The sequence below is a fragment of the Haemorhous mexicanus genome, chromosome 27, assembly GCF_027477595.1.
Source record: "Haemorhous mexicanus isolate bHaeMex1 chromosome 27, bHaeMex1.pri, whole genome shotgun sequence".
NCBI lineage: Eukaryota > Metazoa > Chordata > Aves > Passeriformes > Fringillidae > Haemorhous > Haemorhous mexicanus.
The window spans coordinates 2,082,880-2,103,990 of NC_082367.1; the positions used below are offsets into that span (position 1 = coordinate 2,082,880).

General features: G+C 52.0%; 1 protein-coding gene across 5 annotated transcripts in view; it reads left to right on the top strand.

Annotated features, from left to right (window-relative positions):
• SCMH1 (Scm polycomb group protein homolog 1) overlaps window positions 1–21,111 on the top strand; it is a 64,528-nt gene that overhangs the window by 28,925 nt on the left and 14,492 nt on the right. For 4 of the 5 annotated variants that reach the window (XM_059868855.1, XM_059868858.1, XM_059868859.1 and 1 more), the window contains 6 exons: window positions 2,358–2,446; window positions 2,985–3,228; window positions 13,833–14,065; window positions 14,622–14,748; window positions 15,759–15,959; window positions 16,561–16,746. In XM_059868855.1, the coding sequence (XP_059724838.1) occupies window positions 2,358–2,446; window positions 2,985–3,228; window positions 13,833–14,065; window positions 14,622–14,748; window positions 15,759–15,959; window positions 16,561–16,746 (1,080 nt within the window). The remainder of the gene's footprint in view (window positions 1–2,357; window positions 2,447–2,984; window positions 3,229–13,832; window positions 14,066–14,621; window positions 14,749–15,758; window positions 15,960–16,560; window positions 16,747–21,111) is intronic. The other variant, XM_059868860.1, reaches the window with a different exon arrangement.

Consider the following 21,111-nt stretch of genomic DNA (forward strand, 5'->3'; position numbering starts at 1 on the left):
TTGGGACAGAGGCCCACGGCCTGCCCCTGCCTGCTCTGGGATACACTCGAGGTGTATAAACCACAGCAGGTCTGTATTTCCACACAGACACATGGACAGGGAGATCCTTTAGAGTGTAGATGAGAGAGGTCTCTGCACCAAGGTGAGTTGCTTGCCCTGGTTGCAGTTCAAGCTTTCTTTTGTCCAGAGAAGCTGTGGCTGCCCCATCCCTGGAAGTATTCAAGGCCAGGTTGGATGGGGCTTGGAATAACCTGGGATAGTGGAAGGTGCCCCTGCCCATGGCAGAGGGGTGAAACTGGTTGATCTTTAGGGTCCCTTCCAGCCCAACCTACCCTGTGATTCTAGGACTCAATACCAAGTTACTTGGACAGGAAACATAATTTCTGAAAAGGTTTACAGTGACTTGAGTCCTGTCTCATGTGAAGGGACACTTTCAATAGTTCATTATTATATTTATTTAATTTTACTTGGCTACAACATTATAAATAGCCTGGACAGTCTAACACTTCTTCCAGTCTTCTGTTCAACACACAACACTTTCCTTTTCCTTTGATGCTAGCCCAGTGACAAGCTGATTCACTGATTCTTTCCTGCAAAGTTAACCTGCTTTTGCATTCTGCTGCCCAGCAGTTTTAGTGTCCTCATGAATCTCTCTCTCAATTAGCATATCCCCAAATAATATCTTCAACGTCAGACTGGACAGGACTTGAACAGCCTGGTCTGGTGGAAGATGTCCCTGCCCATGGCAGGGGGTGGGCTGAGATGAGCTTTAAGGTCCCTTCCAACCCAAACCACTCAGTGGTTCTGCTGCCCGTCTCTTCCAAAGCCCTGCGGGCCGGGGGGTCCCTCCTGTGCCTGGCGGGTGTGGCCAGCAGAGGGCACGAAGCGCAGGTGGAACGGGAACACGTCCGGGAGTGCTGCCCCGTGTGCCCGGCTCTGCTCCGTGTCACCTGCTTAACCTTGTGCCAGGGGAGAGGGCACGGTTAGGTGAGATGTTAGGGAAAAAATCTTCCCTGTGAGGCCCTGGCATAGTGGGATCAGGGAAGGTGTCCCTGCCCATAGCTGGGGAGTGGAACTGGATGATTTTGCACCCAGCATGAAGACAGGTAACTGAGGACAACTGCTGCAGTTGTCCTTCCTGCCTGCAGAGTTCAAGAAAACCCAGTAAGGGTTTTCTCTTTCCTGTAGTATTTTCCATGTGCACACATCTGCTGCTGCTCTTTCTTTACACAGATAATTCCAGGGACAGCAGCCAGGGCATGGCTGGAGCTGGGCCAGGGCAGCTCAGGCTGGAGATCAGGGCAAGGCTCTTCCCCCAGAGGCTGCTGGCACTGCCCAGGCTGCCCAGGGAATGGGCACGGCCCCGAGGCTGCCAGAGCTCCAGGGATGCCCAGGCTGGGGTTTTTGGGGGGTCTGGGCAGGGCAGGGGTTGGACTGGATGATCCTTGTGGGTCCCCTCCAGCCCAGGATATTCTGTGGTTGACATAAAATGTTTTCTTTGCCACTGTGGGAGCTGAGCTCTTCCATCCCCTGTGGTTGTGGCTGCTTGGGTTGGTTTCCAAGCTGATCTGACAGAGCTCAGGGCTGGCAGGGTGACCTGTGCTGAGCACTACAACCTTGGCAAAGTTTTGCCATGTTCTTGGTCCAGGTCCAGTGCCAGGATTGCCTTCAAAATCCCCCAAACACAGACCTAACACAGCTGAGCAGCAGAAATTGCCTGTGCAGGAAGATGCACGTTTAGCAAAGCTATTCTGTGATATCCAGAGCCTTCTGTTGGTTGTATAGTCATAGTCAGTGCCACATACTTCAGAGCATGTGAAATTGCTTTTTTCTTCCCATAAGCCCCCTCTTGTTATTTCTCCACTTTTTTCACAGCAGGTGTCGAGCCAAAACCTGACATCCTTCCCTATCATGTGTTCCAGCCAAATCACAGCCTCTATTTCTTCAGATTAGCTTGCCTGCAGCTCACACTAGAGGTAGAGGAGGCCACCCAGAAGCTGTGATTCCCTATTGAGGAAGAAATTCCATAGCCTGAGTGTGCACTTGCTGATTCATGTCTCCCCTGCAGCAGGATCACTGGAGCTGGCAGCACTGATGCTGCACAAAGTGCTCTGTCTGGATGGTCAATGGGATTGTTATGATCAGTGAATATTGCAGTCAGACAGCTGTTTCCAGATGTTTCTTTTCAATAACACAAAAGCTTTGCATTCAGAGTATCTGGCTAAAGTCCCACCTGGTATGTGAGGAGGGTGGTATGGGATCACAGTTGTGTGAATTCCCATCAGAGCAGGCATGTGCTGCCAGGTCCATCAACCCCCACAGTCTAAAAGTGTCCATCTCCTCTTCCCTCCCCTCAGGCTTCCGGCTCAATGCCTCCTCCTGGCCCATGTTCCTTCTGAAGACTCTGAATGGAGCAGAGATGGCTCCTGTCCGGATTTTTCACAAGGTATTTCCCTGTTTGTGCAGATCCTTCTGGCAATGGCCCCTTGGCTGCATGAGCTGGTGTCTCATGGGAGATGTGCTGGTCCTGTAGGAGGTGACACTGCACAGCTCTGCCTCAGGGCTGCTCTAGGGCAGAGCTGTGTCCTCTCCAGCTGTGTCATAGCAGTGTCAGGATGTAGCCAGAGGTCTGCCTAGGAAGTGTTTGGGCTTCAGGGCTCGGGCTTGAGGCAGGAGCTGGTTTTTCACTGGGGCTGCAGGTGCTGCTCAAAGTGGGGAATGCAAGGTGGGAAAATGAGCACCTCTGTGGAATGTCCCACTCCCTGGGTTCAGTCCAGCAGCGAGCAGTGGACTTTGCTGCCTCTTAATTAAAGGGCAGTGTCTGTGTAGCCTAGCCAGTGTGTGCACACCTACTGGGGTTCAAATCCAGCCCACTAACTCCCTTCAGCTCCTTGTGGAGGTGAGTTTGCTGGTGAGGGCACAGCCCTGGTGTGGGGAGGCACTGCCATATCCCCTTTGAGCATATATTCCACTTCTTCTTGTAGGAACCACCATCTCCTTCCCAAAACTTCTTCAAGACAGGTATGAAGCTGGAGGCAGTGGACAGGAAGAACCCTCACTTCATCTGCCCGGCCACCATTGGGGAGGTGAGAGGTTCTGAGGTCCTGATAACATTTGATGGCTGGAGAGGTGCCTTCGATTACTGGTGCCGATATGATTCCCGGGACATCTTTCCCGTAGGCTGGTGTTCGCTGACTGGAGATAATCTGCAGCCCCCTGGTACAAAAGGTAAGGCCCACATTGTTTTTCAACTGTCTTGCTCCTCCACTCAGCTCTCAAAGAGCAGCAAAGCAGGCAGAGACTGGCAGCAAGGACACCTGGGTGCCCTGTCTGGTTTTTGTGTTGCTTCATGCGTGGTAAAGGCACAGGTGATCAGCCTGGCACCAAGGTGCTGAGGAGTGGCTGTCCATAGAGATGGGCAGGATGATGGCTCTGGGGAAGGATGGTGCTGTACAGCATTGCTGAGGTCTGCTCCTCTCCAGGAATTTCCTTGAAGTTTTTCCTGCGCCTTTGAACCACATCTTCCCGTGCTGTTTTTCTCAGGGGGCCTGGAATAATGAGAAGTGTGAAGCTGCAGGACTGCGCCTCTTTGTACTTTGGGCACTTTTCTTGGTGTGCCTTTGCTGTCAACGTGGACAAAGCAGGTGTGAGCAGGTTGTACCTGCCTTATTCCTAGGGCTGTGATTGTTGGGTAGGAGCAGTGCTGGGGAACTTGCTGCCTTGCAAAGTCCTGAGCAATGGCTGGTTTGATTCTCAAGACATGTCTCAAGCTTTCTCACATCACAGTTGTGTTTGGGCTCAGGGGGGCTGTCACTGTCCCCAAGCACATCCCTCTGGCATTTGCTGGCTGGCAAGCCCTGCACATGGCTTGTCAGTGAAATGAAGGGCAGGAGAACAACCTCTCTGCCAGAGCTGAAGGGCTGCTTAGGAAAGGCATTTCTCTGACAAGACTGTTCCTTTTGGAAGTCCTGGGTCAGCTCATGGTGCCCTGTCAGGCTGGTGCTGCCCTGTGTCCCTGGCATGGGCCAGGTCTGTGCTCAGGGCTGCAGGGCTGGTCTCAGTGGATTGCCTGAGGTGATCTGTGTACAAGCCAAGCTGTGAGCCCCCCTTGGCTGAAGGGATTCCTCTTTATCTTGGATTTCTGCATTTTGCCTTGATATTCACAGCCTCTCCCTCTCTTCTTGCTGGTTGTTGTGTCCCAGCTGCTGCTGCCCTGCAGGCTCTGCAGAGCACTGGGACCCTCTCAGGCAGTGCCTGACTCCTCCAGTGGTGTCCTGGTGCTCTCAGCAGGCATCTCCAGGGTGCCTCTCAGGTACTGCACGAGTGGCTCGAGACATGTTTGTGTTTGGTAGGAGCTTTCCTGGCAGTAACCTGGGGGTGGAAGGTTTCAGGAGCACAGTGGAAGCTGCCTTCTCAGGAGAAGTGGGAACCTGTCTGACCCTCAGCCCCAGCACAGGCAGCTCTGTTCCTCCCCAGACTCCTCGTGCCAGGGGCTGAAGCTGTGAGTGAGCAGAGCCCAGTCAATTATCCAGAAACAAGACCCCATTGTGCCATCCTGGGAAGCTTGTGCTTCTCCCTTGGCAGGTGGCTGGGATGGCTTCTCCCTTTCCCATTGGCTCCATGTGCAGACTCTGCACTTCCTGCTCATGTACAAAAACAGTGACCCCCAAAAAGTCACATCTCCCCCCTCACAGGCAGAGGCAGCCCTCACCCTCAGGCAGATTTCTGCTCTCTTTGTCCTTTTTTCTAACTCCTGGGACAAGAGCAGGGGTTGGCAGGGGTTGCATGAGCCGTGCAAAAATGCCAGGGAGTTGAGATCAGCCTTGTCTTTGTGCTTTTACTTCTCCCTTGGTGACTGTCTGCTTCCTCTCCTGACCAAGAACTTCTGACTTGCACTTTGTGGGATTAACCCAAAAGAACAGAGTACTGGGAGCTTTCTCTAATGAAATTCCTCCCGTGTTTCCTCAGCCCTGCTATGCTGAGAGTTGAGCACACTCCTCCCAGACCTGAGAGTGCTGCTCTTGGCAGGGTGGGAGGATGCATCACCACCGAGGAATTGCCTTTTCCTTGAGCTGCAGTCAACCTTCCCCGTGTGCCAGCCTGCAGGACCATGTGGTGGAGTCAGGCAGTTTCCCTTCCCTGGTGGGAATTCCTCTTAAAGAGAACTGGAGAGACATGCAGGCAGCCAAGTGCTGCTGGGTAAACTGGTCTGTGCTCATTTACTGGACTGACTGTGTGAGGCTCTGGTGGAAGGTGGGGAATCCTGTGAAGAGTTAACTCCATGGAGAATGAGTAACCCCGTGGCTTCCTGGGGCTGAGCAAAAAGAGGCCTCGTGGAATGAGCTCATGTTCAAGGGAAGCAGAACTTCAAAGAGGGCAGGCATGTTTATTTAATGCTGGTAACTCCAGTCAGCTCTAATCTGTCTCTGCTGCTGGCTGCCAGCAGAGGTGGAGGAGTGCAGGGCTTCTCCCAGCCATGGTCCTTCTCCATCTCCAGGGCCTCCCACTCCCAGCAGTGTTTGCTGGGCAGGGAGCTGGGGCCCAGCAGCCACTCCATGGAACTTTCATTAGGCCGTGTGTGTGTGTTAAAGAAGGGAAGGGAGGTCAAACAGCGAGGAGGAGCAGCCTGCATGCCTGCTTGGTAATTCCACTGCTGCCTGCTGGCTGTGCAGCAGCCTGCTGGGAGACCTCTGTGGCCAGTGGCCAGATGGCTCTGGGCATCTCCTGGGCATCTCCTGGTGCTCCTGTCTGGATGCTGCACACCTTGGAGCTGGGGGATCCAAACCAACACACCACATGGGGGAAATGTAGCTCTGGGAGTGCCTGTGCCTGTGGTGGGTCCTGGTCCTCTCTCCACGTTGGCCACGGGCCAGGGATGGATGTTGGCTCTGCTGGGCTACAGAGCAAGGCAGAACATGGGAGAGTTCATCCTGTGCTCCACAGCTTCTCCACCTCAGCCTGGCAGCTGCTGGGGGAGGCAGGGCCCAGTGGCTGTCCCAAAGGAGGGGCAGTTCTGTGTGTGCAGCAAACTTCCCTCAGCATCCCACCCACAGCAGTGCTCCCAGGGATGTCCACTGGCCAGGAGTCCCTACTCCACTCCTCATACGTGGTGTACAGCACCTTACATGTCTTTTCACACCTCTTATACATGTACTTTTTTACCCTTAAATACAGATCTTAGGAAGATAAAGTGAAGTGGGCTTTCTGTTCAGCTGAGTGCTGGCTGGGAGCTCTGCTCAGAGGGGTCTAGAGTCAGAGAACACCCTGGGCTGGAAGGGCTCCACAAGGATCATCAAGCCCAGCTCCTGGCCCAGCACAGGACAGCCACAGTCAAAGCAGCCTGAAGGGACTTGCCCACACACACACAGACAGACAGCAGTGTCCCTTAAGTCTACCCCATGTTTCTCGTGGCACTGCTGGAGGGCAGGGCAGTACTGTCACCTTGAGCCCAGGGAAGCAGGGACACAGGTAAAGCCCTCACTGTCTATCTCAGAAGGTGCCTGTGCTATTCCTCCACCCTGGCTGATGCCAAGTTGCTCTGGAGTTCCTGATGGGTTTGCTACCCCCTGCTCCAGCCTTCTGGATGCTCTGGGACAGAGAGAGGGGTGACTCCCTGCTGTGGGAGAGGGGCAGTGGTGAAAGTGTTAAGGTTGGGCGGGCAGAGCTGGAAGCTGCTCCAGCTCTGGAATTTGGAGGACTGGAATTGCTGCCTTGGCAGCAGCCCAGCTGGCAGAGAGCCCCAAGCCCAGCCAGGCAGGGCAGAGCTAACACAGAGCTCATCCTCTGCCACCGTGCCAGGGCCGGTGGGAGCTGGGTGAGGGCACTGGGGGCACTGGCCAGTGCCTGCACAGGTCTGTGTGTGCCCTCAGACCTGCTCCCTCTGCCTGGGCTCAGCTGCTGCCTCCTCTGCTTGCAGAGCAAGCAAATGTGAGTAGTTTTAGCTAGTTACCATGGGGATAGGCTGAAGGGGAGCTCCATCCACCCTGGGCTCACAGCTCTGTGTTACCCTGGGACCAGAGCTGCCTGCTGTGGCTGCTGCAGTGACTCCAGGGGGTTACAAGATGCTGATCCTGGACAGAAGGTTCATGAAGTTCTTTGTTTCTCACCACCACTGCTGCCATGTGACTTGTTGTTTAACTGCTTTGTCTCCTCAAAGGAAGATGGTGATCAGCTGCTAGGTTTCCTGCCCAGGGGCAAAGGTAATGTGCATTTTATTCTTTTATTTTGGACATTGCCTGGTTTCTCCCCCTTCTTCAGGGTAAGAACATAGTGGTGGGAAGAGGAGCCTCATCAGGAGTAGTTGGCAGGGTTAGAGCTCAGGTGAGCTCCTGTGCATTCCTGTTTGGAGGAGATGGGAAAAATACTAATTAGTGTCTCTTCAGGACTGAGCTGGGATTTGGAGCTCACACATAAGCTGGGTGACTTTGCTTTGCACTGGCATGGATGGTTTGGGGACCACACAGGTAGAGCTTATGCAGCAACAGCAGGAGGAAGGAGGGTACACAGAGGGGTTCAGGTGTTTGTCCATGACTGTAACACACCAGCAGCCCTGGAGCCTGGGTGGTGCTGCCTCTGAGGCTGCTGTTGGAGGATCCCAAGAAAAATCTCTTGAGCTATTTGGAGCCCAGAGCCAAGGCTCTTAGCAGTGACCCTGGCTCAGCTTGGATGTGTGTCCTGGAACACATGTGGGGTTTGGAGGTCTGGGGGCTTGGTAAGGGACCCAGCCCTGCAAAAGGCTCTGGGGTGCTGGCAGTGCCTGTGGCTCAGCAAACACCTGATGTGTGGCTCAGTGGGAACCATGACATGTGAGAGAGCTGAGGGTACTGAGTCATGTCTTGAGGCTGGCAGGAGCCTCTGAGAAGAAGAACTGACCTGGGAGAAGCAGTTTCTTCTGGTCTTCAGCCTGTCCTTACTCTGTGTCTAGACCTTCCTCTCAACTTGGCTTTTCCTCATGTTTTATTTTGAAATATTTCATATCCCAGAGAATCTGGGTTTGGTTTAGGATATTTCCTTCCCTTTTCCACCATGCTTCCTGGCCCAAAAGAGAGTTTCAATATCTCAGGGTGTTCCTTAGTCTTGACAGGAGGTTTCCTGGGGTTGGAACCTCCCTCTCTTTGGTTGAACAGCGCTGGGGTCATCACTTTGTTTCTGCAGGATCTCTGACCTGTAACAGAGCTCCTGTTCACTGGGACATGGTGCAAGTCTGAGAGCTTTCAGGATGGAGTTGGACAACCTCAAGGAAGAAGAGTGCTGCAGGGCTGTTATTTACAGGGGTCTAAAAGTGCCTGACTGGGCTGCTGATTGCAGGCAGGGCTGGTGGCTCTGCCCAACCATCCTCTGCTGAGAGGTTTGGAAGCAGAGTGAAGTCAGCCTAAATGTGCCCAGGGTGAGAGTTTGTGTAGCACAGCCACAAGGAGAGCAGGATTTCCCATCAAGATGGAAGGGTTTAAATGCTCAGTTTTGCAAAACACTTCAAGGATTTCATACTCCACACCTTGTTTCTTCTTGGCACCATATTCCAGCCTTGGTGACAAGACCTTGGTCACCCTTTAAATTCCAGGATTTGGAGTCTTGTTCTTAATCCCTGTCTTTGCAAGGAGCCCATGTCTCCCACCCTTGGTCCTGTGTTGTGTCTGCCATATCTGCTGAGAGCTCAGGACAATCCAAGTCTGGAGCCTTCCCAGGACCTCTATTTCTCTCCCACTTGTGCTCATGGTGACCAGTGATGATGGTCTCTGCTTTGGGAAGAATCACAGGGCTTGGAAGCTTTCACATTTTACTCTGGGACAGGCATTGAGCTCTGGTTCCTGTCCAGCTCCAACCTTCAGGATGTCTGGGATTGGAATGCCTCACGCAGGGAAGGATTCAGCCAGATCTCAACGAGATTTCTGCTCTCTGGCAAATTTGCTTCTCTTAAAAGGGCCTGTTTAACCCACCTCTCTGAGTGCTGCTTCTGCCCAGGAAGTGCTGAAGATGGACAAGGGGCAGTGAGCACCAAAGGACACTGGAGGGGTGTCCTGCACGACATCTGTCAGAGGAGCTTTGGAGTGGGCATGAGTGGTGTGCTCAGAAATCTCCCCCTGCACTTCAGGACACTGCAGGGGCCCTTGTGGAGATCTCCAGGCAGAAGCATGTGAACTACAGCTGCATCTGAGAGTACAGAGCCCTTGGCACAGAAAATGGGAATTTGGGATTTGTGCTCCTGCTGCTCTTGGTAAATGAACCTTGTAAATAGGAGAGAAAGGCAGGAAACCTTTCTGCAGCTTCAAACTTTTCTGTTCCATATTTTTCTCTGGGTTTTGACTTTGTAATTATTGTCCCAGGGGCGTAATTTTGTCTTCTTCAAGCTGTGACAAGTCTCAGATAAGCTGATGGGTGACAAATGTTGCTTCCAAGCATTGACTAACCCTCAGAGTGTGGATGGCAGCTGTGCAGAGTCTCCTGTAAGCAAGGATTTCAGTGCCAGTGTGGTGAGCAGCTGCAGGTGCCTTGTATCAGCTGATGGAATGTTTTGGCATTAGGAAGTAGAGCCTGAAATCAGGAATTCTCTGTCAAGTCTGATAGTTTCTGCAGAAAGCTCAAAACTTCTGTTTAAACTAATCCTTCAATGGTGAATAGCATCATCAGTGGTGCCCACCTTCTCTTTTGCTCTGAGCTCAGCCGTGTTTGAGCTGCATTTTCAGGGTGATTTTCTCACTCTGCCAAATGGATCCAGTGCCAGCCAGCCTCCTCCTCCTCCTCCATGTCTGCCATTGTCCTGGATGCCTGTGTGACCCAAAACAAGACAGTTCAGCCAGCAGAACAATTCTAATTATTAGTTTTCTATCCCCTTAATGAGCTGAAATAACCATGAGTTCAGATTCAGGTCAGAAGGGATCTCAGGGTTGCATGGCTCAACTCCTGCAAAGCAAGGCCAGCTTTGGATGGTTAGATTGCTCAGAGCTCAGGTGAGCAACAAAGCTGTGGCACAGAGATGCTGCTTTACTCAGGAAAATTTGATTTTTTAAGTAAGAGAGGCCCTACATGATTTTCTGAAAATGTGGCTCCTCTTAGTGGCTTGTACAAGGAAGAAGAAAGTGAGGATGTCTCTGGCAGCTGCTCATTGTTGGGCTGGCTCTGTCACCAGCTGAATCATAGAATGACAGAATATCCTGAGCTGGAAGGACCCCAAGGATCATCCAGTCCAGTCCCAGACCCTGCTCAGAGTCCCCACCAGCCCCACCCTGGGCATCCCTGGAGCTCTGGCAGCCTCGGGGCCGTGCCCATTCCCTGGGCAGCCTGGGCAGTGCCAGCACCCTCTGGGGGAAGAGCCTTGCCCTGATCTCCAGCCTGAGCTGCCCTGGCCCAGCCCCAGCCGTGCCCTGGCTGCTGTCCCTGTCCCAGAGCAGAGATGGGAGCTGCCCCTCGGGAGGAGCTGCAGATCCCTGAGCTCTGCCCTCAGTGTGCCCTGCTCCAGCTCACACACCAAGAGCCCTCAGCTGCTCCTCCTGCAGCCCCTCCTGACCCTTCAGCATCTTTGTGGCCTCTCTTTGGACACTCTTTGATAGCTTTAGATCTTTAGTAATTAAGATGTAATAATAGTAAGAATAAGATGCAGTAAATATCAAGCTTTTGGCAGTTAAAGGACACTTTAGGCAGTGCTTGGAGCTGTGAAGTAATCCTGCTTGCTGGGCACAGCTGTTTCCACCTCTGGAGCTCTGTGGGTGCTGGGATGGGTGCAGGCAGGGCTGAGTGGTGGACACTGATCCCTACATAGCAATCCCTTGTTTCTGGACCACATCTGCATGACAGCAGGGGCTGAAATCCTACAGAATAACAGGCACCTGAAAAGAAACTACAGGCTCCTTTAGGGAGCATCCAGTCCCTGGAAGTGGTGCCATGGGGCTGAGGCAGAGTGTGGCCAGCTGTAACCCTGTGCTCTGGGGGCTGCACCATTGATGTGCAGGTACAGCTGTGGGAGGACTCTGCTCAGTGCATCTGGTAGGGCAGGAGAAATGTATTAGCACAGGCTGGTGTTTGCTCAGATTCTGGTTCAAATCCAACAAAAAGCCAGGCAAGTCTGCTGGATCCTGGGAGGATAAGACCTCATTTCATTAAATCACTGCAGGTCAGAAAAATGTCTGTGCATTGCATCAGTCTGATGGAATCAGCCCCAGGGAAAACATCAGTGCCTGTCCAGGGCTGTGCTCAGGGCTGTGCTCAGGGCTGTGCTCAGCTGCACTGCTGGGCACACAGCCCCAATCTAGGTCACAGTCTGTGTCTCTCTGGCCTGAGCTGGCTGCACATTTAGATGTAATTTAGCCTGTTTCAGTGAACAGCCTCCCTTGCTGCAGCAGCTCCTCCGTCCCTGCAGGAGCCGTGGCTGTAGAGGGACCAGGGATGTGCTGCCAGGGGCACAGGCACAATGGGAACTCCTCTGTGTGGCTGAAGGACATGAGGTGTCCCGTCATGGGATCTGCATGCACCCAGTTATGGGCTTTTATTGTCCAAATCCAAAAACCAGTTCTTCAAGCCTGGCAAATTACTGTTATGTGTACTGTCTTTACAGCTGAAGTGGGCAACAGATTTTTCTTGCATTTATTTCACCAAAAGATGAAATCACTTATTAACATAAGATTATACAGTGAAAGCTTTCACCAGGACTTCATCTGACAGCAGTCTCCTTTTTCCTGGCATGAGTTCCCAGTGATGTGGTCCCAGCCTGGGAGCTAAGGGTGCAGTCCAGCTGCTCTGCCTACTGCATGCCAACTTCCCAAATGCACCATTTCTCTGGGTTTGTTACCAATAAAACTGAGAAAACATGTTTGCCTCACAGCTTGTCTGTAGAATTCTCAATTTTTCCTCCACATTAGAAAAACCTCATTATGGCACAGCTTGGTTTAGACACTGAGTGTTGTGCAGATCTCACAGGAAATGCTCCCTGCCCTGACTTTCACATCCCTTTGAGATTTAACAGTTTCTTTGGAGTATGGAGAGTTTTAGAATCATGGATTGGTGTAGGCTGGAAGGGACCTTAAAGCCCATCCCATTCCACCCCTGCCATGGCAGGGACACCTCCCACTGTCCCAGGTGCTCCAAGCTCTGTCCAGCCTGGCCTTGGGCACTGCCAGGGATCCAGGGGCAGCCACAGCTGCTCTGGGCAACTTGTTCCATTCAACCTTTAACCTTGTTCTGTCAACTTGTGGGAGTCTAATAAATGGTATGGTACAAACATTTCTCTGCTGAGATCAGTCATTGCACACCTGAAGCAGAGGCCCCACGATTCCATGATCAGCACTTGCCTTACCTGTGCCATTCCTCCCTGCAGCTCAGTGCCAGGTGTCACCTGGAGCAGGTGACACTTCTGGAGTACCATCAGCGCTAAGAAGCACCTGAGCTATCACACTCATTTTCCTAACAGCAAAATAGTCTTGCTTTTAACACTAACAGCTCAGACAAAAAGTAGTAAAACCCTGTTTCTGCCACATTCCCTGTGTCTGCCTGACACAAAAAGTCTTTATTCAGGAAGTCAGATAGATCCTGATGGCTGTGTGCTTCTTCCCAGCTTCTGATACAGATTGCTAATGCACAAAAGCAAGGCAATAAAATTGAAACTAAACATGCCCACATGACAAACAGAATGGGGCTGGATCCTGGATGCACTCTGTGATTTGGGTTGGAAGGGACCTTAAAGCTCATCTCATTCCAACCCCCTGCCGTGGCAGGGACACCTTCCACTATCCCAGGGTGCTCCAAGCCCTGTCCAACCTGGCCTTGGGCACTTCCAGGGATCCAGGGGCAGCCACAACTTCATTGTGCCAGGGGAATAAATCCTTGCTCACAGTAACTGCTCCTGAAACCTCATTACAGAAACCTTAAAAATCTCTGTATATGCCCACAGTTGTGCCATCCTGGTATCAATCTTGTATTGTCTCTGTTGCCCTGGCTAAGGCTTTTTTCCTTAACTACAAAGCCTCTGATTTCAAAAGTGTTTGCCTGTGCTTTTTCCTAATTCCTTGCCCCTATGTTGAGGTTTCCAGATGTGAGAAACAAGACCTCCTAAAGATCACTCTGCAGTTTTCAAATGCAACAAGATTTTGGTTTGTTTCTTTTTAGCAGAAATTTAAAACAGGAGAAAATACTGCTCTGCTAGGCTGGGCCAGCATAGCTCTGGCCTTTAGCAGGCTTGGGAAAGATGACCGACCAAATTTAAGGGATGTGTGGGCAAGTATAGCAGAAACCTGATTTTGTGATGGAAAGAGTGAGAAGATAAGAAGGAACAGACGTGCCTCTGGTAGTATGTGGAGGGGCAGGGCAGCTGGTCCAGCAGAGATGAGCTGTTGCTCAGGACCAGGAGCAGTAATTCCTGCAGGCAGGGTAGATGGAGCTGGTTCCTTCCACTGCAGTTTGCTGGGAATTTAGGGACAGATTTGACATCAGCCTTGAGAGAGGGGATTTCCAGTGTTTGCAGCACTGGCTCTGTGACTGTCAGACAGGTCTTGGCTGATCCCTCCCTAGGAATGCTCTCAGCCTTTTCCATAGCCATTGGCAGGTCACTGCTTGCAGAAGGAAGAGATGTAGGTGCCAGTTATTTTCAGGAAGGAAGGTATGGCTGCAAGCATGATCCTTCTGGAGTTCAGCCTGTCCAGGTTAAGCCCCAGTGTCCCCTAGCTCAAGTTCTGAGCTGGAGATTCGTGTGTTTGGTTTTTACTCTGGCATGGAGAGCAGTCCCCCGCTCAGGGGTCTGGGAGTTCTCCAGATTTTTCCATGTGACACTGTATAAAGATGGAGGCTGCTCTTGTTTTGATTCTCACATGATTTAATTACATTTGCTTTTTCTCTTTTTATTTCAGTTGTGATTCCAAAGAGCCCTTTACCTGCCTCCGAAGTAAACTCGGAGAAACCTAGCATGCACAGTAGCACAAAGACTGGTTTGGGGCAGCAACAAGGGCAAAGGCGTCGCAAAACAGGGAAGAAGCGTGGTCGAACGACCAAAACACTAATCCACCACCCCATGCCTACACCCTCCAAGTCAGTGGAGCCTTTGAAATTCCCCAGAAAGAGAGGCCCCAAGCCTGGCAGTAAGGTAAAAGCTGATGCTGATGCAGGCGGGTGAACAGCAGGTGCTGCAGGTCCTGCCATGGGTTGGTGCATGCGTGTGTTTGTGCACGTTTGTCTCAGCCTCTGGCTGGGTGACTGCAGCAAGTAGGAGACCAGAGGGGTGTGTGGGCTGGGAGTGTCCTCAGAGCCCAGCCCTGGAGCTGTAGAGAATGTCTGTGTCCTAAAGATCATTTCCATCAAGAATCCATGTCTTTGGAAGTGCATTGGCTGTGGAGTAGCATGGCAGGTGCTGGGAGCGTGACAGGATGGCCAAAGGGTAGAGTAAGCTCTCCTGTCCTTTGTGTGAGGCTAGTCTGAGTCATACAGAGGTGGCAGATCCAGGCTTGTTACTCTTCAGGGTTGTGGTTTGTAAAATACACACATATTGATTACTAGGTTCTTGAGACACCCCATCATCACCATCAGAAATGTGTCATGTTCCACAGTGCCTTGTCTGTTGGATGCAGAGGAGAGAGTGTAGTGATCATGGGTGGTAAAGGAGAGCAGGGGTAAAAGGAGAACTATCTCCTCTTTTTCTGCAGAGGAAACCTAGGACATTGCTGAACCCAGCACCCACCTCTCCAACAACCAGTACCCCAGAGCCAGACACAAGCACTGTGCCCCAGGACGCTGCTACAATCCCCAGCTCTGCCATGCAGGCTCCCACAGGTAAGGAGGGTCTTGGACCACGTTCTTGACAGGATTGCACAGTTAGGAGCTGCAGCAGGCAGGCAGCAACACCCTGAGAGAGTCCCATTTCTTCCTAAGCCTGTAAACCAGCAATCCTTACCACTCCAGAAAGGCTGGCCTGAGAGAGGCCCGTGAGTCCAGAGCAGCTGTTCATTTATCTTTCTGTTGGAAGTAGTGAAGTAGGAGGATTTCAAGCCCACCTGTTGGGTGCAAGGGCCCCTTTCCCCTGCATGCTGGTGACTCCACAGATCTCCAGATACATTTGTGATCCATTGTGCCCCGGGGCAGTCGGGTGTGCAGCACCCCTTGCGAGTCCCAAGTGTGAGCTCTCCCACATCATGCAAGGCACAGCTGCTGGAACTGCACAAGGGGCAGAGGAGGTGCTGAAGGACTGTGATCTGCTCAGCTCCAGCCAGGATATCAAGGCACACAGGGACAGGAGGGAATAGGGGAGGAGGAGGAGCAGCAGTGAAGAGTGTATGCACTGCTACAGGATGAATCTGATCAGGAAAGTCTAATGCAAAGCTGCTTTTGACATGTTGAGTCAAGCACTGGATATGGGCTGAGCCCTCTGTTTCCCCAGAATGTAATTGGTCAATTTGCAGAGGAACCTATAGAAGCCAGTTTCCCTAAAAAGGAAAAGCTGTGGGAACCCCTAGAAAGTGGAGGCTGCATTCCTTCTTCCCCTCTGAGCATCACAGCCACCTTACCTGGCTGGCATGGAAACCACTTTACAGCCTGACTGCAGGGGAGAGCATGGGAGAAACAGCAGCAGTTTGGAAGGTGAGCATGAGGCAGGAAGATTTTGGAGGGGATTCCCCTCCAGGAGCGGCTCCACTGTGAGGATGCAGTCAGGCAGTCGTGGTGCATTCCACTTTGTGAGTGATTGGACAGTCTTAAAATCTCAGCATCTCTCAGGTTGGATTTTAGGCATCTGTTTCTTGCTTTCTTGAGTGGGTTAACAGCAAACACATTTCTCATGTTGGCAGTTTGCATTTACTTGAACAAGAACGGCAGCACTGGGCCCCACCTAGACAAGAAGAAAGTTCAGCAGCTGCCAGACCATTTTGGACCAGCTCGAGCTTCTGTTGTCCTGCAGCAAGCAGTACAGGCCTGCATTGATTGTGCTTATCATCAGAAAACAGTCTTCTCCTTCTTAAAACAAGGCCACGGGGGAGAGGTCATCTCAGGTGAGAACGGGCCCGCAGCACTTGGCCTCCAGAGAGGTTGTTGCAAGAATTCTCTCGGAAGATGTCTGTCCTGAAGCTCGCTGCAGCCACAGGTCAGGGGCAGACAGAAGAGTTCTGTCTTCTCTTTCTTGCCACACATGTGTGTCAGTGAAGCAACAGCTGGCAGCTGACTCAGAGCGGAGCAGTTCCCATGGCCCGCGGGCACAGCTGCTGGAGCGGGCAGTGCTCAGTGCTGGCACCAGCCTGGGCAGCAATCCTGCCCCAGCCCTGGGAAGAGCCACAACAGGGGGGATTCCACAGCTCCTCACGGAAAGACAAGAAATACCCCGGGTTTTATTTCTCCTTTAAGGCCGTGCGTAGCTGGATCTGCGAGCGCAGGCCCCTCCTGGAATCTTTTCCGTTCCCTCGGACGCGGCGCCGCCGGCCCCGCGCTGGGTGCAGCAGGCTGGTCCTGGCCTGCCCCGGCAGAGGAAGGCAGTGGCTTTGTTGGCTCTGAGAGCCCAGGATGCTGAGATCCAGGAGCTGCCTGTGCGGCCCTGGGCGTAGCCTCCCGCCCTGGCGGGGGGTTCACGTGTTGGGCTCTGTTTGTTTCTGTCTCCAGCTGTGTTTGATCGGGAACAGCACACTCTGAACCTGCCAGCAGTAAACAGTATCACCTACGTCCTCCGCTTCCTGGAGAAGCTGTGCCACAATCTGCGCAGTGACAACCTCTTTGGGAACCAGCCTTTCACTCAGAACAGCCACATGCAGCGCTCACACGAGTACGACCACGACAGGTATCTACCAGGTAGGAGCTGGGGGGGGCGGCACTGTAGGGACCCAGGTGCTCCGTGCCTTAACTCAGGTTTTATCTCGATTCTGAAGGCAGGCTCCTGTTCCAGAGCCCTCTCCCAGGGTTCATTACATCACACCCAGTGTCGTGCACGTGCCCACAGGGCTCTTGTTGTGTAGGGTTCCAGTTGCATTTTCTGCCTGTCAGTTTGGTTTCCATCTCCGCTGTAGGTTTCCGCTCATCCGTGCTGTCTCCTTGTCTTCCCTCCTCCCCTCGTCCCCCAGTCCTTCCCACTTCCTGTGATCTAGTTATGGTGACTTCATACAGCTAGGAATTCAGGTGAAAGTCTGCAGGAGAAGGGAGAGTGATAACATGCAGCAAGTAGACTGTAATTAGAAATTAATTAAAGCAGAGTGGTTTCCACGCTGGCTGTGGATCTACTGGCAGCAGTCAGGGCACCCAGCCCTGGTAACAGTGTGGGGTTCCTGTTCAGGGGTGATGCTCATGCAGCAATCTGAGGCAGAGGTGGTTTTGTTTTCCTTGTCACGGCATTGAAGCAGTTCCAGCTCACCCCAGCAAGGTAGCTCATGCAGCAGATTGTCTGCTGCAGAGCAAAACTGCTCTGAAGGAAAAGCAGTGGAAAACAAGCCCAGTAGTTCCCCCACAGTGCTGGGCAGTGGCAGCAGGCCTGGGGTGATGGCTGCCCCTCAGGCTGTCTGGGGGTTCTGGGCGAACTCCTGCTCCAGGAATGGCAGTTGTGGAGAGGATCAAAGCTGTCTGCACCCTCTTAGGTGGTTGACAAGTGCTGATCTCCTCTCCTGTCTTGCTTTCTTTCCCCACTAGTCAGCAAGTAGCTGTTGTGTTGTTTGAGGTCTTTCCAAAGTTAATCCTTTGCATAATTATGGTTCTGGCAAGAAAAGCAAAAGTTGTATGAATGTAAAAGGACGGACATTTAGGAAGAACTGCTTAAAGAGAAATTGCTGAGCATGAGGTGCAGGAGCAGCAGCCAAATTGCTTCCATTCAGCCACAGTGCTTCCATTCATTGCACCTCACAGAGCACCTTAGTCAGAGTCTAGAGAGCAAGAGGATCTTCCCATCCTCTGCTTCCTCCTGCCTGGAGCCAGCAGGGCCAGGATCAGAGGAGCTGTAGGATATGCAAGGACCATCACTAGTTACTGGGACTGGAGGCTTTCCCCTGAGGAAACCTCAGATAGAAGAAATCCCCATGTTTCAGTACCCTGTCATCATGAGAGAGAGCAAAACCTGAGTGGGAGGGAAAGCACCCAGCTCTGGGCATGGATCAGCTCACACACAGGGTTTCCAGCCTCCAGGAGAGGTTAGTGCCAAGGGTTGGGCTCTGCTGGGCAGAGTGGCAAAGTAGAAATCAGAATTGTGGGAAACTCAGGCAGAGCACCAGATCTGACACCATGCTGAGACCTGCCCATCCTGATCTCTGATTCAGAGTGTTTGCAGCACTTAAAGAATGAACCACACTCAGAGGTGTGACAGCACCTAGTCCTGCAGTTCATCCTGTATCTGAGCTTCTTGGGCATCTGCTCATGGAACACCTTTCTCAGGCACCTGAAAGAAGGTGGTAATCTAACCTGTAGTGCTTCTGGTGAGGGCAGGGAAACTGTGCTGGTGATTTTGGGAAGTTTGAGCTGGTCATGGAGGAATGAGGGTGGAGTTGTACATCCCTCAGTCACACCAGATGTCAAGGCTGCTGTGGTCTCACCTTGAGCTCTGCATGTTCTGCCTTGTTTCCTCTCCAGGACAGGAATGTGTTCTGTGGGGCTGGTTCTTCCAGTAAAAGGCCACTGGTTTGGACTGGGAGCTGGTCTGAGTTCCCAGGACAAAGTGGCTTTGCAGGAGCACCCTGTGGGTGCCATGGAGAACTGGGGTATGTGCTTGGGGCAGAGGGAAGGTCTGCAGTGTCCCTTAGGTCAGCAGTGTCCTGCCATTCTGCCTGCCTGAGTAAATGGAATTAAGGAGGAGCAGACTGAGTTGTGCATCAGGAGCAGCCCCTTTGCAGGGAACTGGGCAGCTGATTGCTGCTCACAGCACCATGAACATGATGTGACCTGGAGCTGTCTGACAGCACAGGACTGGAGGGGCCTTCTGGGCCACAGAGCCCTGCCTCCTGCTGCTGCAGCACCACAGCACATGGAGTTTCTTGGGCTTACTCTGGAGCTGTGGATTTTGCTTTTCCGCCAGAGACTGCTCCAGGGTTTTATGCTGAGATTTTAGAAACTGTGTTGTAATTTCCAGCCCTAATTTATTCTTGGGCAACTTAGTGTCTGTGTCTCTTGGTCTTAATATTGTCTTTTAGCTTAACTTGGTTCTCTTTCTTCTTGAAGTAGTTGCAGAGCAGTTGTAGCCCTCAGAGGAGTTCATCTTTTCACTGCTGTTTGCTCTCCTCAGACAGTGTTGGTTTGACCTAAACTCCATGGGGTGACCAGAGTGCCACCCAGCACTCTGGGTAGGAGCTCATGGGGTCCTGGTGCCACAGCACTGGCACCACCATGGTCACAGGAAATGTCTCTGCAGTCACTTTGAGTCACTGTGTCCTTGTACCAGGTGGTGATCAGCCTGTCCTGGTCACATACACTGTTCTTCTCATCCACTCTTGTCACCTGCAGGTCACATGGGACAGTGCTTCAAGTGCACATCTGGATTTAGCTGCTGGATTTTCCTCCTTGCTGGTTCTTGGTTATATATATATATATCTCCTTTCTGCCTGATTTTCAATGCTGCTTTGTCTGACCTGGCATGGGAAGTCAGCAGCAGATTTCATTGGTAAATCTCTAAAATTTCTGCCAAAGTTATTGCAGTTATTAAATGACCTTGGGCTCAAGGGTGATCCTCAGGCAGGTTCACTGGCAGTTGCTCCCAGCCTCATGTTCCTTCTCAGTGTGCTGCCAACAGCTTTACCTCTCAAATCAGATTTCTGGGCATAGGACAAGGCTCCTGGTAATTCATGTTCTGGCTCAGCTGGCTCTCTGTGTGTAACATCTTGCTGAATTCCAGGTGTATGAGGTTGATCTCTCATGTAATAGATCAGGATTTCCCAGCACAGGGAGGCTGTTGGGTTGGCCTCCTCTGATGAACACCAGCCATGTGTATTTTCTGCCCTTGCTGCTGAGGCCACACATAGGCATTTTATTGTAAAAATCTTTTTTTCCACCTTTTTTTTCAAATATTGGCACCACATCTCAAGTGACTCCAGTAATGCAGTGCTGAGTTCTGTTAGAATTTACTGCAGCTGACCCAGAATTTCAGGTGCACTGACATTCTTGGCTTCCTCTGCACTCTTAAGTCTGCAGTTTGAGGACATTCAGTTGTCTGACTGTGGTTCCTGTCCTCTTTCTTTTCTCCTCAGAGCCTTGCCCCCGGTGCTCAGCATGGCTGCAGCTGGAAGGGAATCCCAGAATGGTCTGGGTTGGAAGAGACCTTAAAGTTCATCTCATTTCACCCCTGCCATGGCAGGGACACCTTCCACTCTCCCAGGTGGCTCCCTGTCCCGTCCAGCCTGGCCTTGGGCACTGCCAGGGCTCCAGGGCAGCCACAGCTGCTCTGGGCACCCTGTGCCAGGGCCTGCCCACCCTCAGGGAAGACTTTTTTCCATAAATCCAGTCTAAATCTACCATCTCTCAGCACACAAGTGCACTGAGTGCTGGTGGATGTCACAGATGCATCAACACCTGAGCCAGGTGTGGGTGTGCTCTGCAGCCAGGGAGGAGGGGCCAGTGCAGTCAGTGCAAGGTGCATTGTCCCAAATTAGAAGCCCTAATTAGGAGTGGGCTGACAAGATGAGGTGAGTGAGTGTCACTGCTCATAAAGGTGTCCATGCTGATGGCCTTGGGGTGGCCCACAGCACCATCCAGGCACAGCAGGTGAGCTGCCCTTCCCCCAGCAGCCTCCCAAGGCAGGGGAGGTGAAATATCCCTCCCAGCTGTCCTGTCATTTCCTTTTCTCTCAGTCCTCACCTTTCTGCACAGTGTCCCCTCGCTCTGTTCCTTCTGTAGCTGAAACACAAGCCCATCTTTGCCTTTGCACTGGCTCAGAACACAGAATGAGTTAAAAACCTCCCTTCATCCTGCACTGCCCATCCTGAGGTGCACAGCTCCATGCTGAGCAGGGCCTTTTTATCCAAGGAAATGATCTGCTTGTTCTCAGCATCCCTTCCAAAGTGAGCATTTATCCCCTGAGATTTGAATCCTCACTCTCAGATTATTTCCTCTTTGAGGATACACATTCATGAGGTTTATGTCATTTTTGGACTGAAGACATTTTCTTTTTATTCCTGCTAATCTGAATACAGCTCTGTCTGTTACCCCATTTCTTTATTTTTTTAAAACCTGTCCTTTAAAAACAAAATT